The sequence below is a fragment of the Epinephelus moara genome, chromosome 17 (genome assembly GCF_006386435.1).
Source record: "Epinephelus moara isolate mb chromosome 17, YSFRI_EMoa_1.0, whole genome shotgun sequence".
Lineage (NCBI taxonomy): Eukaryota > Metazoa > Chordata > Actinopteri > Perciformes > Serranidae > Epinephelus > Epinephelus moara.
In genome coordinates this window covers 22,547,307-22,563,956 of record NC_065522.1, presented here as the reverse complement: position 1 = coordinate 22,563,956, position 16,650 = coordinate 22,547,307, and the positions used below count along the sequence as shown (strand labels likewise).

The window sequence follows — 16,650 nt, the reverse complement described above, 5'->3', positions numbered from 1 at the left end:
CAAACAGGAAACCTGTGGTAAATTCCCTAAAAGTTAGAAGTGAGTAAGAATGATGCGAAACGTCCTCTGGAGTCTGCTGTCACTTTATTTTCTTCCCTTCTTTGGAAAAAGGATGAAAAATGGATGAAAACATCGACCATAAGGCTCCAAACAGAACTCATTTTCACCGCTTTGTTTTTTTTTCTTCTTTTGGTCACCTCAATGATGACCTTCGTTACTGTTCTCTTTTTTTGTCACAAACCATGATTCTGATCTGAAAGAAGATAAGCTGCAAAATGTGACATTCATACACAAAAATACAGACAGCTCGTCTTCTCTCTAGACACGTGACATGCTGGTACCTCCAGAGTACACGTTGACAGGTGCCTGCCGTGAGAACAATTCCTCAGCTCAGACTCGTTTAACTCTCTCACTTCTTGTGACCACAGCATCATTCAGGAATCGCAGGTGACTTAAAAACTGAAACAATAAAAGGGAAAGGGAAACAACCAAACAAAAAGTACAGAAATATTCTTCAAAGAGTCCTGCATTTTGGCGGCGCAGGAACAGGGAGGACCTTTCTCTCCTTGACGACCTCTCACCCGCCCAGTGCTTGATTTGGCCCAAATGTGTATGCAAATACTTGTACGTGTGTAAACATTTTCTTTTTTTAAGTGGATAAGAAATTTTGGATGTGTGTTTTTTTGAGGACGTGAAGCTCCTCAGGAGGTATTGGTGATGGGTTTGTATTTCTTGAGGCGGGTCCACTGTCCTGTGGAGTAGTTCATTTCGAAGACTGTGTCCACCAGCATGGTAGTGCTGCCGGTGCCGTCGGCTTTGGGCAGAACCTCTGTGTGTTCGCTCAGCTTGATCTGGATGATGTCCCCCTGCTCCGGGCACGGGTTCTCTGCAAGACAGGTGGGAGGAAGCTGGTTATTATTGGACCAACAGATCTGTGTGTCTGTTTAGGAACCATCAGCCTCGCCCGTTCGTTGTTAGCTGCTGATAATCTGTCAAGCTGTCGGAGCTAGCATGTAACCCACACTGCCTCTAACTGCACTCCCTGAAGAAATATTATGGCTTATGTGTTTGAAGGATGTATCCAGGATGTCAAACTGAATCAGCAGCGAAAACAGGTAAAAAGATAAGGATAGAAGCTGAAGTGACCATGGCAATATTTCTTCTTTGTTTTAGTTAGTGATGAAAAGGTTCATTTGCAAGAGACTTAAGGGTCTGCCAGGAAACATTCAGTTGTCATAGTGACAGGAGTAATTTGTTGTGCCTGCACATTTAAATATGTGAATCAGTCACTCAGTGAGAGACTGTTTATTTATTTATTTATTTATTGATCAGGCAGCGAGTAAGATTACTGCTGAGTACCTCTGGATCCAGCCATGAAGCCCAGGATGAGGGCCTTCTCTGGTCTGGTGACCTTGTTGGCCGTCTTGAACATCTCCTGGGCAGCGTACATCTGGTCTCTCTGAGGAGCAGAAGCAGAATGCAGCAGAGAACTTAGCTGGAGGACACATCTTTATTGTATCTTTGAAGGACTCGACGGTCTGTGCCTCCACCTTACCGTGAGTGACAGGTTCTTTTTGGGCTGTGGCTGAGGTGGCGTAGGGGTTGGTGTCGGGGTGGGGGTCTGCGGTGTGCTCGGAGGCTGGGTGGGGGTCTCTGGCTGGCTGGCAGTCGCAGCCGCTGGGGGCCCGTTGCTGGCGGGGGTGGAGACTGGCGTGCTGGGGGACGTTGGGGTTGCGGGATTCGCCGTGTTGCTCGCGTTGTACATAGGCGTCCTCTGTTTGTACTGACCTGGTAAGGTGGCAGTGGCGGTGGCGCCAGCGCCCGCTGTTGCTGACTCCTCTGGTTGGCGAGCCGACTGCAGCGTGTCCCGTCCCGAACCACCAGCATTTGCTTCAGAGGAGGTTGGTAAAGAAAAGACATCATGAGATTGACAGGATTCTCTGCTGACGCCTGCAGGGGACGTCTTTGAACCAATAAGTGTATGAAAGCCCTGACCCCTGGATGTGAGAGGAATTTTTGTTTGAGCCAACAATACAGTGCTATGTGATCTTGTCTAACCTGGCTGGGCCTCGGAGCTGGGAATGTAAGAGGAGGAGGGGACCATGCTGGGTGTGGCCGGTAGGTAGCTGGTAGACGGCAGAGGATTCTCGTTTAACGCCCCCAGTTTCTGAAACACAAAACAATATTTGTTAGGGCAGAGCCAGGGAAAAACTGAGTGGGATGGCGAGGGGGCGGCGGTAATATGAGACCAAACAGGAGAAATCCAGAATGTCTGAGTGATGTGAACATGTGGAGTCACGTACCTGTGCAGAGACGAGGCCGGCAGCGTAGTCAGGTGTGGTGTTTTCCACCACGGCTGCTTCTTCTTTGGCTGCTTTCTCTCCGGCCTCCGTTTCTATGGCAGAAAAAAATGTTAATACTGAGTGATAAGTTCATGGTGCAGCTCTAAAACTTGGGCTGAAGGAGGCTGGAAACGCTCAACATCTGTTAATTGCTGTATGAAGTTACTACTAGTGCAAGCTGAACATTTCCTACTGCCGTAGCTTCACATTAAAAGCACTTAACTGAGGAAACAAGACATTTATTGTGAAATAGTCACAGGACATACGATGTACTTGTCAGTGAGATTAGCACTACTGCTATCGTTAATCAAAAATGTGGTCAACAGTCATTTTTGGCACTTCTTGAGAGGATCGGTTAGAAATATTGCAAAGGCACTTTTGCTTTCCGCTTAGACGTCAAATCCCCTGCTAGACTTGCCAATCAACCCTCGCCACATGATAAGTTAAATCTGACTGTGCCACTCTGCTGCTGTTCAAAGCAGACACTTTCAGTTTATAACTGCAGCATCTGTCATCCAGCTATTGAAAAAAAAAAGAAAAAAAAAAAGAAGCAAAACCACAGTGTGGGCGGTGAACAAGTGGTGTAACCAGTGAATGCCAGAACACCATGTAACACCGGTAACACTGGCTACTTTGGCGAGCCAACAGGAAACACATTTACCCAAAGTCTTTCTTCTCCTCTTTGCTTCTCTCCCAGCTCCGACCATATCCAGCTCTGAAATATCTAACAGCTGAAAAGAAGAAAGAACAAGACGAACGCAACTGTGGTCAGCGTGAGGGAAATTACATACAACAGATGTGATGCTTAATAAGGCAGGATTCAGTTTTAAGTTTTTGGGTTCATTCTCTTAAATCTAATCGTTACCTTGACCCCTCTCTCCTTACGCAGGGGCGTCCGTGCAGGGGCAATAGGTGTGCGGTTACTGGGAGGGCTGAACATACTGGGAGCAGTGGGACTGCGGAAAGGGGCCTTGGGAATCCCCTTGAGAGGAGCTGTGATACAAAAATTAATACATGGATCAGCAACAGTAACAGAAGACAAATTTTTGACTGAAGAAAATAATGTGTTGCTTTTTAGCAGCATTGAAAGAGCAGATGTTTAGGTGCGTTTATTGATCTTCAACTTACTTGTAGTGTCAATCTTTTTGACCAATCCTCTCCCTTTGGCGTGAAAAGGCACTCCGGCTGTCTTTTTTAGCTGCTGGGCTGTCTCTGTGGCTAGAGTAGAGAGGAGAGCAATATAAATTTGAATAAAGACACTGCACAATAGCAGATTCTTACATTCAAACAAGGACATGAAGAGTTAGAAAGAAACTCAACTACCTCTCTGGGACAGTTAAACTGTTAACAAACACTACGGCAAGCCCATTTAACATTTAATCAATAGCAGTTCCTTATGTGTTTCCTAAAAGTCCTACCGATTAAATGTAAAAGGGGCTTGCTAAATAAATACACACTATGATTTTCTAACAAATCTAAATATGCACCAGTATTTTGAAATATCAGTGTGCATTAGTTACAGTTTAGAGCAACTTACATTTCTGTAGCAGCTCTGCCCTGAGGGTTGCACTTTTAGGCTTCCTCTTCAGCTGGAAATGTTTGACGGGGGGTGTGAGGGGTCCCACCAGAGTGGTTAACGCACTCTTGTTCAGGTACTGGCACTCCAGAGGAAGCATGGCAGGCGCCTCACACTCGCTCACTGGGGAGGAGAGGATAAACATCTGGTTGACATGTCAGCAGAGTGAAACTGAAGAATGTGCTGTGACACTGAGAGATCATTAGGAGGCCTGAATAACTTTGAGAATAGAGGTGTTTGAATTCTGTGAAAACAACCTACAGTCAGCACACAGCAGAGGGTCTGCAGAAACACTTCAGATAGAAATCTTCTCTATAGACTCAGTTTACTTGGCTTTCACTCAGCTCGACTTCCTATTCACTTGTCGAGTTCACACCAAATTAGGTGTTGCAGCAAAAACACCGATTCTCCTTCTCTCATTTGCATGTGCAGCCTGGCGCAAAAAGTTTTAACATAAATAACTTTTGGAAACCCAACCAGATGTCATGCAGCAGCAGCTAATAACGTTACCAGCAATCAGGCCTAAAGACGCCCACAGTCCACAGGAACAAGTCATGCAGTCTCTTTCAATCATTTAATATTACAGTGAGTAAAATAATAAACAAAGTATGTATTAACAGCTTGTGTGTTGGCTGTGTACTGTCCTACAAAGGAGAGAAGTTGCTTTGTTTGTGTGTGTGTGTGTGTGTGTGTGAGCTGTGTCTTTTTTGGCACTAAAGACACTACAGTCACGATAATCAAAAGGAATTCTGCAGGTCTTTGCAGCCAACATTAACAAACTCACAGAGGACAAGTACTCGGTCACTGAGATGGGAGATTGGCTCTTTATACTCTGTCTCTACCCTCCACTCCCCCACAGCTGCACAACCCTGCAGCTCACTGCCTTAACGCCTGATATGATGTGTATGCAGCCTTGAGCAGGTTTCATATGAAGGTTTAACAACCACTGATGCACTCAGAACAGGAAATTCCCACACTTATCAACCACAGTACACCATGATTGTCTACACTACGAGCAACTTTGTTGGTTAACCAAACTCACTTGTAAGTGCTTTTACCAAAACAGTAGTGTAAGTATAACAAGATAATATATTTTGTGCAGGGCAACACAATGGTTTGAGTTGAAGGTGTGAGAAAGAACAGTATCATTAACATTGTTAAAACTGTGCTACATTACAGAGAAATACAAAACCGTACTAATGAACCTTCATTAATATAGGCCTATATTTTATCTACAAGTGCATGTCACACACTGAGCGAGCCGCCTGTTAATGACGCTGTGGGCTAATGGGCATGTAGCTACTTCCATGTTTCAGATGATACGTCATGTTTGTAGTCGACCAATGAAGATGAGTTTACATATCACCTTGGGTTCGTCCTTCACCTTCTCAAAATGATCCCACACTTTGGATTTCCTGCCCGACATGTTATTAACTAGCCTGTGGAATAACCGCAGGTACCAGCCCTGGAAATGTTGTATCTTTAACCACCTGGAAACGTGAGGTCGGGCACTACTCTTGTGCCTTTTCTGTGCCAGCTTTCAAGAGTATAGCAGCAGGTTGCGTCTGAGGTTGCTAAGCAACCGTAACAAGCATTGTATAGACTATTTATTTGAGTGCCTGTGTCTGTCGTCCGTGGGACAGACGTAAAGCTCTGGGTAGCCCTGCACTAACATGATCAACTTTTCTATATTTATCAGACTGAATATTTACAGAAGAAGGGAAAGATATCTGTCGGCTGTGATTGGTTTGTAACCTGACTCCTGTCTGTCTGCTGAGAATGGCCACTTCCTGTGTCTGTCCTTTCAAATTAAATGCCCACATGGTCCAGTCATATAAGTTTTGATTTATTTTGACAAGGCGCAATGTGGCAGTGGGAGTCAGTGAGGGGTCACCACAGCTTAATGAACATAAAGACACAGTCACACGCTCTCTACCTTTCTCCCTGAGCTCTCCAAGAATATCCTGCACATTTGGATTCTGCTCCTCCAAGTCCAGATTGAGAGAGCCAGTCTCTGGGAAGGACTTGAGGATGTCTGCAACCATCAGCACCCAGGGCTCTGAATCCACCGTAGCCAGCTGGATTATCTCCGACAGCGCCTCCTTCATCTGGCCAGAGAGGAAGACCGTGTCAGTGAAACCAATTTAAGAAACAACAGATGAATGCACTGTCTAAGGAGTTCATGATCACTGAATAACTTGTTGTTTAACAAACAAATAATTCATTTAACTGACAATATCAAAAGAATAAAGGTCATTACATTTAAGGCTGTTTCATTTTCTTTGATCAATTGTTCATTTCAGTCTTGTTGCTGTGTTTCTGAGTAGGTGAAGGTCTATTAGAGGTCAAGAGAACTCGATTTGAATCTGATTTAACCTTTGCTTTTATCTGTTGGGGAGCAATCAGTTCATCTCAGGTCATTTGTGTGCAAGACGTACAGCTAAGATTAGTCATGTCACCTGACTTTTTTGTTCTGCTGTGTAAAACTTCATGAGAGCCACCTGCTGACAAATAAACAAAAAAACAAGCATATCGAAGAAGTCACCTTTGGCTTTGGCTCTCTGGTGGACGTTATACAAAATATTCTGAGGTTTAAGACCAAACAATTAATCCTTTTATCAAGAAACTGATCAGCAGATTCATCAGCAATGATGAAAATAATTATTAGTTCAGTTGTAGCCCAAATGTTAAGTTGTTTAAATCAGCTAAGCTCCACTCTGAGCAGCTACAACACAGTAATCTATCAGTAATAGTGAAAAATATATGACTCTGATTAGAGATATTCTGTCAAGCTCTTTTATTTTCTATATCTTTTTATATTTGACAAACAATTTACTCTTAACACTTCTGTACTAAAAGGATGTTGGAGTTTTTTAACATTTAAGTAATGCTACTTTTACTTAAATAAAACACCTCAACACCTTTTCCACCTTTAAGAAGACCCCTACATCAGGCATGTCTAAAGTCCAGGCTGGGGGCCAATCGTGGCCCGCAGACGGCCCTCAGCTTTTCTTTTAAAATAAACTTTAAGTGGCTTGCCACACAAAATTGGTTGATCAAGTTAGTTCATTCAGCATTTTTCTCTTCACCCATGGAGTTTATACACATGCACCAACTAGGAACTATACAGGCAGAACTACTATGTTTTCATAAACAGATGGTAAACATGCAAATGAACAGCTACCTAGCAGCAGACGTGGTCAAAGCAAAAAAAGGTAGTCGACAGCCAGGGCTGCCACATTCAGGAGCAGTGGAAAGTTGACTACTTTTTCACTCAGCAATGAAACTGTTGCTTTTGTCTCATTTGTATGTGCGTTTTTTTTATGCTTGATGCAACGCGCAGCTGGCCCTTAGGTACTTTCACATTATCTAATCCTGCTCCCATTCAAAAAGTTTTGACACCCCTGCCCTAAATCTGTCTCTCTGAATTGTGAACGCAGTATATTTACCATATTTTGCTTTTTAACTGTTTACTTATTATAGTAGAGTTGCGGCAGTATATGGGTTTTAAGGTATACCATAATATTAAATTGATAGTTATCACACCGTGTATATTTGCTTATCTATGATAATGAAAACAAATGCAACTAAGATGAAGAATCTCATCTTCATCTTAGTTGTTTCAAAAGGGAGACTTTTTACACAAACATTTAAAAAATAGTTTTAAGTTTCAATTGTAGTAATAAAACAATTGGTCAACCAAAAACAACCCCTCTGTTTTTATTCCTTTCAGGGTCATTTTGACCTCTAATAATAATAATAATAATAATAATAATAATAATTCTGTAATACCGTGATATTTTCCGAGATGATTATCCTACAGTGAAAATCTCATACCGCTACAACCCTAATGGGTACTTATTACATTGCTTGTGTTATTTTACGGATGCCTCTCGTTTGCACTGTCCCCTTTGCTGCTGTAATGATACATATTTCCCTGCCGTGGGACTGATAAAGGATCATCTTATTTTACCTTATCTTATGTCTTACATTAAGACACATCTTGGACTATTATCCCTGTATATTCCACATTGCAATCACTCACTGTAGCTATAGTCTGATACCTCAAGATTTAATTTTGCTGTCTGGTCCTGGTGCACAGACTAAGATGGGAAAGAAAGCTTTTATGTGCTCTGCTCCTCTTGCTTGGAATAACCTTCAAAAAGATTTGAAACCATGTGAAATGGCCCCTCTACCTGACTTTAAAGCTCTCATGTGTACAAGGATGAATGAGTCGACTGGGTGTCATTGTGTGTACGTGTTGTAATATTTTTTACATGTTACTGTATTTATTTTATGTTTTATGTGCTGTGCTGCCAGGTCTCCCTTGTAAAAGAGATGGGACTTACCTGGTTAACAAGGAAATATATATGCATATTCTCACTACTGTGAACTTTTGCACATCCTGCACAAGCTACACAGCTTTCCCATACTCATCAGCTATATTGTGCACATTAGTTACTGCACTTTGCAAAGTACTTTTTGTAGTCTATGGGTTATTTATTTGTGTTCTTGACTTTAGCTGCATTTCCCTCCAATGTGTCCCCTCTTGTTATGTTCATTGTGTGCATTAAGGCAAATTCTGTTTAAGTGAACGCCTCCTTGACAATAAACCTTATTCTGACTACACAGTATATTATATTCAAACGAGGAGAGGGACTACGAGGATCTCAGATCAGATACTTTCGGCAGAGGTGATGGTGTTAAACATGCTGTGTGAATATGCAAGACACTGTGATGACGGGTATCTAACGTTAAAGGCAGCTGAACAAGTGATATGTCGGACTCGGTGCTGGTACCGCCCTCCAGCTCAGTCACTTAGCCCTCTTGTGCCCATCCCACCATAATGTCTGTACGAGTCCCGCTAGGCTAATGCTTCCCGCTGTCGCTGGTAAACCTCTGCTGAAAAAACACGGCTACGATCGACGTTAAATGGTGTAGCTACCTAACGTTAACGTTAAATCGTGTAAATGTTCTGTTGACGCTGAGGTAAAGGCGGTCGCAGGAATAACACCAGCTTTGTATTTCTGACGCTCGCTAACGACATTAACCGTCGCCAATAATTACAGATAGCAAGCTAACGCTAGCCTAATAGATTTATAAGCGTAGTTTGACGTTTCACCGGCAGCCTGAGACAGTCACTTGAACAGCGATCTATTTTTATATTTTTAAAGCAACTAGCCGGACATTAAGCTTTACTATTAGATGCGTATTGACGTTATTAGCGTACTTTACCTGCCAGGCTAACCGCTAGCTAACGCACAGCAACCCACCTCGTCAACGGTTCGCCTGGGAAGATGCAGCATCCCGAGCAGGAGTTTGAGCTTCACCGGGGGCGATAAGCTCGAGAAACACAGCCGTATGTTGTCAATTACTGACACGGTGAGGAGAGAGGCGATGCTCGGAGGCGTCCACAGCTCGTCCGTGGATCCCAATTTGTTATGAAGCCACAGGCCGGTGTCGCTGTCCTTCATCGACGCCATCTTGGAAAAAGAAGTGTTTTGAGTTCGGGCATTTTAACGGGCTACCTAAGAAAACAGTCAGGACCCCGCCCACACCGGGGTCGAGGGCATTTCACTTGACAACAATGAGCCATAAAAAAATTAAAATAAAAAACAAGTGTTTTTCATCTGGAGTACTGTGGCAATGTATATCAGTTTTGTTTATCCATATGTTGTGTTGTTTTAAATAAAGTTGAGTTACGCCTTACAAGTGTCACTGTGTATGGGTATAACTCACATAAAGGTGCATATTATTCAATTTTTTCCTACTTTTTTTTTTTTTAATGAAATTATTTTAAATTACATTTATTCTTTCCAATGCATAATACCAACTGGACCATAACCCCCTCAATGCTCCATACTATACACTGTACTGTCCTGTCCTCAGTGTCGGGAAGGTTACTAGCTAGTTACCCTAACTAGTTACCCTGTTAAAATGTAATTCGAAATGTAATTGAAAATTACTTCATCAAACAGTACACTACAGTTGCACACCACATTACTTTTTGATTACTTTAAACAATGAAGCTGAAAAATGTCCGAAAAGAGGCTTTGCCAAAAGACTGCACTCCTACAAGGCGAAAAGATACAGAGCGAAAGAGTAGCTAAATGTTTTATTTTACATATAAACTTCTTATCAAAGAGAATACATTCAAATGTTACCCCTTTGTAATAGATTTTGATTAGTAACTGTAATTACATGTTTTTCTTAGTAACTTTAGCTGATTACAATTATATTTATCTAGTAATTTCATTACCGTAACTAGTTACCCTCCAACGCTGACTATACTATACTATACTATGGCCTCATATTACATATGATTTTCTGATTTAATGCCGTACTATAATATGTTATACAAGCGTATATTATTTATATTATATAGTTATTATTATTACCATTACACTGTGCCTTATATTATACTATACTGCACTATATCATGCTGTACTACTTCAATGTTATACCATCTTACCACATCATATGCTATATTTCTATTCTGCTATATTAATACAGATAATACTAAGTATTACTTAATCACAGTTATTCTGGTGTACAGTGTTCACATAGATACTGGACTCACTGCCATCAGTCATTGTATTAATGGTGTCATTTTACCTTGTAACTGTCTTTAATGGCTTTTTTTTTTTTACAATTCATATTTTTCATTTCTGCTCTTATAGAATTAGTTGTTTTTATCTTTTCCACCTGACTTTCCCCTTGGGGATCAATAAAGGTTTATCTCAGACCCAGGTTCTCCCAAATGAGCTGCGGTTTGTTGAGGTTATTCAATGGTGGTAATTTGGTTTACTTTGAGACTATGCACTTCTAAATCAGAGTATCAACTGATGTGACATTGGTGGGTTACTTTACTCTACATTATTGCCTTATCTAGAGACCCTACCTGCCACCCTGACATTGCCTGTTTAGAAACAATGAGAACTATTTTTTTTATAAATGTTGAATCAATTATTTTACTATTTATACATATTTTATAAACTGTTCACGTACTTGGTTGACCTTAATCTGAAAAAATAACTAGCAACCAAAGCTGTAAAATAAATGTAGCTGAAGTAAAGTACAATATTTCCCTCTGAAATTTGAGGCCTGGCAAAAAAACGGAAATACACAAGCAAAGTACAAATTACTGCACTAATAGAATTAATTAATTAATTAGCTCTTAATTGTATGACTATGACTGCACCTAAATAAACGTAGGCCTGCTTATCTACTCCAATCTCTTATAAGATGATACAGTCTGTTTGTCAAGGCTTTTATTTTGAACGTTTTCACCGGAAGTCTTGATTCCGTTCCCAAAGCGAATTTCAGATGAGCCACGCGCGTGCGCACTCCGTTAATCCACATTAAACAATCCTAGGTGGGCATCTTGCGCTGTTCGGCCAAATACCATCGACTGATTGACGGTAGGAAAACATGTAGTTTGTTAAATTAATAGTAATTCTGATTTGTGGACTGTATTTTTGAAACACGTACAAATATTTAACGATGAAAACTGGACTGTTCTCCAAACAAAGCCCTTCAGAATCTGTTATTTCAGTGACTGACGGCCGTGTAGGACATTTTCCGTTGATGTATTTAACCACATACCTGCAAATTGTGTTTCTGATTTTAAAGGGTAGTCGATCACATCGTCACCATGGCATCCGGTGGATATCTGCAGGCAACGGTGCTCCTTCTGGCGGTCCAGCTCCTGTGTCTCGGTGCAGCTGATGCGGATCAGGAGGCTGGGACTGTCATCCCTGCCGAAAGTAGGTGGATTTAAATATGTTATTTATATGTTTTCTGCCTGTTCAGAGCAGGTTTTCAAATGTTTATCAGGTGGGAATCTGTCTGCACAGTGATGGTTTCATTCCCCACAGAGGTTTCCTATTGGGAATTGTAGGTCATCCTAATTGGTGTATATATCACAGCATGAAAAATGGGCCTCTGCTGCTACTTTAAGACCCGTTTCATCATCTGTACCAGGTTGAAACAGATAACCTAGGATTGTCTTTTGCAGCCAACACTGATGATAATTGGAAATTTGACCCATTTTTATGAAAACAAGTATGTAATTCAGGCTTCTCCACACTTATATTTACAGTTGTCAAGATGGAAGTCTGAATAACATTTATCCCCAGTTAAAGCCAGATGAGTTAATGCACCAGGAATAGCTCCGCCAAGTCAGATTTTGTACGTTTTTAAAGGAGATGTATCACAATCTTCCCTTTTACAGATAAAAAGTTTAATTCACAAGCAACAAAACAGACCGTTGCTCAATTTAGTCCACCCAGGGGCTTTGCAGCTACAGTTTTACTAAGTACGGTATGACCACGAGCTCATGGTGGCTGATATTATCTCAAGTTAGCAAACCTTATGTAAAGGCCCGGGGACCCAAAGTGTCAGCCTTCACCTGCAAAATGTCCCTCAAATTAACACATACCAACCAGGAAGAGACTCAATATGACCACAAAGAGACACTAAAAGACCACAGAGAAAAGCAAAGGAACTGCAGAGACACAAAATAACTACAAAAACAGGCAAAACAACCTCACAAGACAAGAGACAACTATAAAGTGACACAAAACAACCAAAAGAAGACATAAAATTACCTCAAAGTGACACAAAATTACTCTAAACACTCATATAGTTACCTCAGAGGGAGCCAAACGACTACAAACAGACACAAAACGACCAAAAAAATACAGAAATTTACCACAAAGAAACACAAATTACTTCAGCAAGAGACAAAATTACCTCAAAGAGACCCAAATGGTGACAAAAAGACACAACTCCTAAGTAGGAGAGGTGGTGGGGCCCTTTGCATCTGTGCCCACAGTCCTGATGTCTCATAATCCGCCCATGAGCTAACTGACATCTCAGAATTAAGTCACTGACCTCATGTGAATCTCTTAATTTCTGATATTTTTCTTCCAGGTCGCCCATGTGTGGACTGTCATGCATTTGAGTTTATGCAGAGGGCACTGCAAGATCTAAAGAAGACCGCGTTCAACCTTGATGCCAGGGTAGGTGAAGTTTTCTTGTCAGAGACAGAGGCCCTGTATTATTGCAGATATTTTTATTATGTTATATAAAAACGGTTTGACAGAAGCATTTCAAATACTGTTTATGTTGTCAACAATGAACCTTTAAAATCAATAACAAATGTTTTATTTCTACCTTTACCACAAAGAGCACTGTATTTTACTGCATTATCTCTGATTGAGGATCAGTTCCAGCATGTTTAGGAGAATTATCTTTTAATGAATATATGTGAGGTGGGGGGACTCAAGCCAAGTCATGTGACTGGAGTCACAAATTTGAGGACACTGATAAAAGGTTTGACTTCACTTTGACTTGGTATTCATGGCTATAGACTTTAGTTAGACTTGAGACAGATGAATGGAAAACACTTGACTTTTTAGAAATTAAATAGTTGCATTTGTCTAGATATTGAGAAGTTATGTTTTGTTTTTGAAACACAACTGGGTGATTTCTAGCGTAATGTGCATAAACCTGGCAACCTACAAGGATGCCAAGAGACAAGCAGCCATCATGGAGGCGGTTAGTCCCAAAATAATAAAATTTGGAGTTGAGGATTATGTTGTCGATGACAGTAGTTAGAAGAGAACAGCGGTATGCAAGGTCTGCAGCTCAATAATGAGTAACAAGACCGCCACAAAAACCTTCTTCTATCTTCCGTCACTACATCCCCCCCCCCTTCTTTTTTTTTATACAACTTGACTTGTGACTTGCTTTACCTGAATAATGACTACATTTGTGTTACTTGATTTATAGTAGTGACTTGACTTACTTGACACTCACCACAGTAACTTGGGACTCGCTTGAGACTTGCATATGTGTGACTTACTCCCACCTCTGGCATATAGCCCCAACAACCTCCACCAAGATAGTTGGGCAGCTGGTATGTTGCCTGAGAGGCAAAATGCGGAAAACAAAAAACTGTGCAGTTTAAGTTTAAGAGTTTTTCCGATCTGGAGTTTGACAGGTGGAAAGTAAGAGGACACCGTCTTTTAGTGAATTAATTAAACTGAAACTGTGAACGTGACCGGGCAAAAATTAGATTTTGAAAAGTAGAAATGACGCCTTTTAGTTACACTCATGTTTAAATTAGGGCTAAGCTTGGTTGAATTGGTGTGTGGATATTTCTTCTGCCATCCTCTCTTAAAAAATGGTAGAAACCTCAGAAAGAGTAACTGAGGAGGGATTCCTCTCCCAGGAAAGTCGTGTGTATATAATATATATATATATGTTATATGTAATACAACCCTGATCGGTGGGAACCTGTGAGATGAGAAAGCACAAGAGCTCCGGGCTCTGGGGAAGAAGCCGAGTTAGTGACATGCATTAATGGGACATGAGCGTTTGCAAATGGACAGCGAGAGAAAGAAAGGGGAGCTCAGTGTGTAATAGGAAGTCCTCTGGCAGACTGGGCCTACATCTGCCTAACTAGGGGCTGGTCCAAGGAAAGCCTGAGCCAGCCCTAACTATAAGAGCCAGCCCTTACTATAAGCTTTATCAAAGGGTAAAGTCTTAAGTCTACTCTTAAATGAGGAGATGGTGTCTGCCTCACTTTTATTTTACATTGAAGGCACAAAAAAAGAATGGTAGTTACATTTTAAAGCACAGTTTTGTACTGATTCTCTCTTTTAACTAACTGAAAAAAGTGCAGTATCTTTTAAAACAGTGGTTCCCAACTGGTGGATCGCAGTCCAAAAGTGGTTTATAGTTCCATTCTGAATGGACCACAAGTGACTCACGAATGTGTCAAGTTTGTAAAAAACATGCTTTATCTTGACGTACAGTGAATTTCCGGCACAGAGCATTTAATTGGAAGTGCTGTTTCCTGTTGTAGAGTCAGTGACTAACAGACAGCCACTTCACAGAGACAGCAAACTAGCTCGACGACATGGCCAAACGCAAGTATGACACTGAATAAACTGAACTGTGTGGACCTTGAACTAATGACTAAGGAGAAATCTGGACCTTGTGGCTGGACCAGTTGGGAACCACTGTTTTAAAATGTGTCTGTCACACATGTTGACATCGAGATGACAACAAGAAAAATGAAATATTGTGCAGTCGGAGTTAAAATGCATTGACACGCTGTTTTGTCCGTTGCAGACAGAGACGCTGGTGCTGAGGGCGGAGAGGAGGGCCCTGTGCGACTGTATGCCCACCAACTCGCTGCGCTGAGCACACCTGAGGACACTTCCACCTGTCATCACACCCCAACACACTGACAACAACCCTGTTCTAAACCTCTACTCATGTACAGCAACTTTCATCTTAACTTATTCACACAATAGGCACTTTATTTTATTTTCTCTCATATCACTGTTGAGTGAAGCTTTGATTTGAAACCATGCATCATAAAGGCATGTAATTGTGTTGCCTTATTCGGGACGACTTTTATACCACTGATATTTTACATTGTGAAACACATGCCTGTGAAATTAGTTTTCATCATCATAGGGTTTGGGTCAGTTCTCATATGTCTCCTATGAAGCATAAGCTATTTTTTTGTACTTTTTAGTATTTGACTGTATAATGTAGATACAGTAGAATGCATCGATAAATTTACTTGTTGAATGTGTTGTATGAGATTAATGTTTACGACGATTATACACATCGAACTGTAGCATCACGTGGAATTTATTTAACTGCTCAAAATATTTCAGTAACAGTTTTAAATGATTAAATTAACCTAGAGGAATCAGTAAAATGTCACTGATTCAAATTAATTTATTTGCAGCCTGGTTTCCTTTGCAAAAAAAGGTTAGGTAACTTCTCAAAAAAAGTTTTTTTTTCTTTGTAAGAACCATGAAGTTTTTTTTTTTGCAGAAAGAAATTTTACGAGAAGTTCAAACAATATTTTCAGATTTTTTTTTAAGGCGGAAGAAGCGTACTTGTAGGTCTTGATTTAGCACAGCACTGTAGCATGAATTTACAGCAATTTTTGTTAACCTACTGTTATTGTAGATTGTATGTATAGATTCTGTATATGTACACGGGTCTTTGTCTGACAAAGGTGTATGCAAGACTAGTAATGAACAATATAGTATCAAATTAACTATAATATGGACGGGGTATGGATAGAGGCAGGGGACATAAAGCTAGAAATAATAGTCTTATTGTTGCTTGTTCATGAACATGTTCTTTGTTAACATTATGTCACAAGATGCCCCATTTATTGTCTCAATGTTGTACCTATCAATAAAAACAATGAATGATCCTTACTGCTTTTATTATTTTCTCTGGCTGGGACTTTTATCACTGATCATCAGTGTGATCTGTGATAAAGAAGCACAGTGTGGGCTTGTGCTGGCATTAATTTAGACACATATTCATTCATTTATTTATTTATTGCGGTCTCTGCTCGGTCTCACAGCTTAGTCGTAGGTGTAGCACTGTGATGACTGTGTAACAAATGTGTAAAGAGTATTTCCACTTCTCACACAGCAGGCCTCAAGGGCTGCAACTAATGAGCATTTTCATTATTACTGATTAATCAGCCTTTTATTTTCTTGACTCATCCATTAATTGCATCTTGAAATGTTTTTGTCTGACAAACAGTCTAAAATGAGGGCGGAGCCATATGTTGTAAACATTCGGGGCTCAGGCCAAACCCAGGGGGGGCCCCCGCTGAGATTTTTTTTTCCTTTTACAGCAGTTACGTGCACGACGTTTCAAGCCTCTTTAGATGATAAAATG

At 40.8% G+C, this 16,650-nt stretch overlaps 2 protein-coding genes across 2 annotated transcripts; one reads left to right on the top strand and one right to left on the bottom strand.

Annotated features, from left to right (window-relative positions):
* Positions 1-67: 67 nt before the first annotated feature.
* Positions 68-9,491, bottom strand: nelfa (negative elongation factor complex member A). The gene is made up of 11 exons (XM_050067093.1): positions 9,192-9,491; positions 5,855-6,026; positions 3,880-4,041; positions 3,471-3,560; positions 3,208-3,335; positions 3,004-3,073; positions 2,304-2,395; positions 2,059-2,167; positions 1,556-1,890; positions 1,360-1,459; positions 68-886 (listed from the first exon to the last, which is right to left on the bottom strand). Exons 1-11 carry the CDS (start codon positions 9,399-9,401, stop codon positions 702-704), a joined length of 1,653 nt encoding a protein of 550 aa, XP_049923050.1. The 5' UTR covers positions 9,402-9,491; the 3' UTR covers positions 68-701.
* A 1,712-nt stretch (positions 9,492-11,203) lies between these two features.
* Positions 11,204-16,171, top strand: c17h4orf48 (chromosome 17 C4orf48 homolog). The gene is made up of 4 exons (XM_050067100.1): positions 11,204-11,339; positions 11,551-11,684; positions 12,853-12,941; positions 15,061-16,171. Exons 2-4 carry the CDS (start codon positions 11,573-11,575, stop codon positions 15,130-15,132), a joined length of 273 nt encoding a protein of 90 aa, XP_049923057.1. The 5' UTR covers positions 11,204-11,339; positions 11,551-11,572; the 3' UTR covers positions 15,133-16,171.
* The last annotated feature ends 479 nt before the right edge of the window (positions 16,172-16,650 follow it).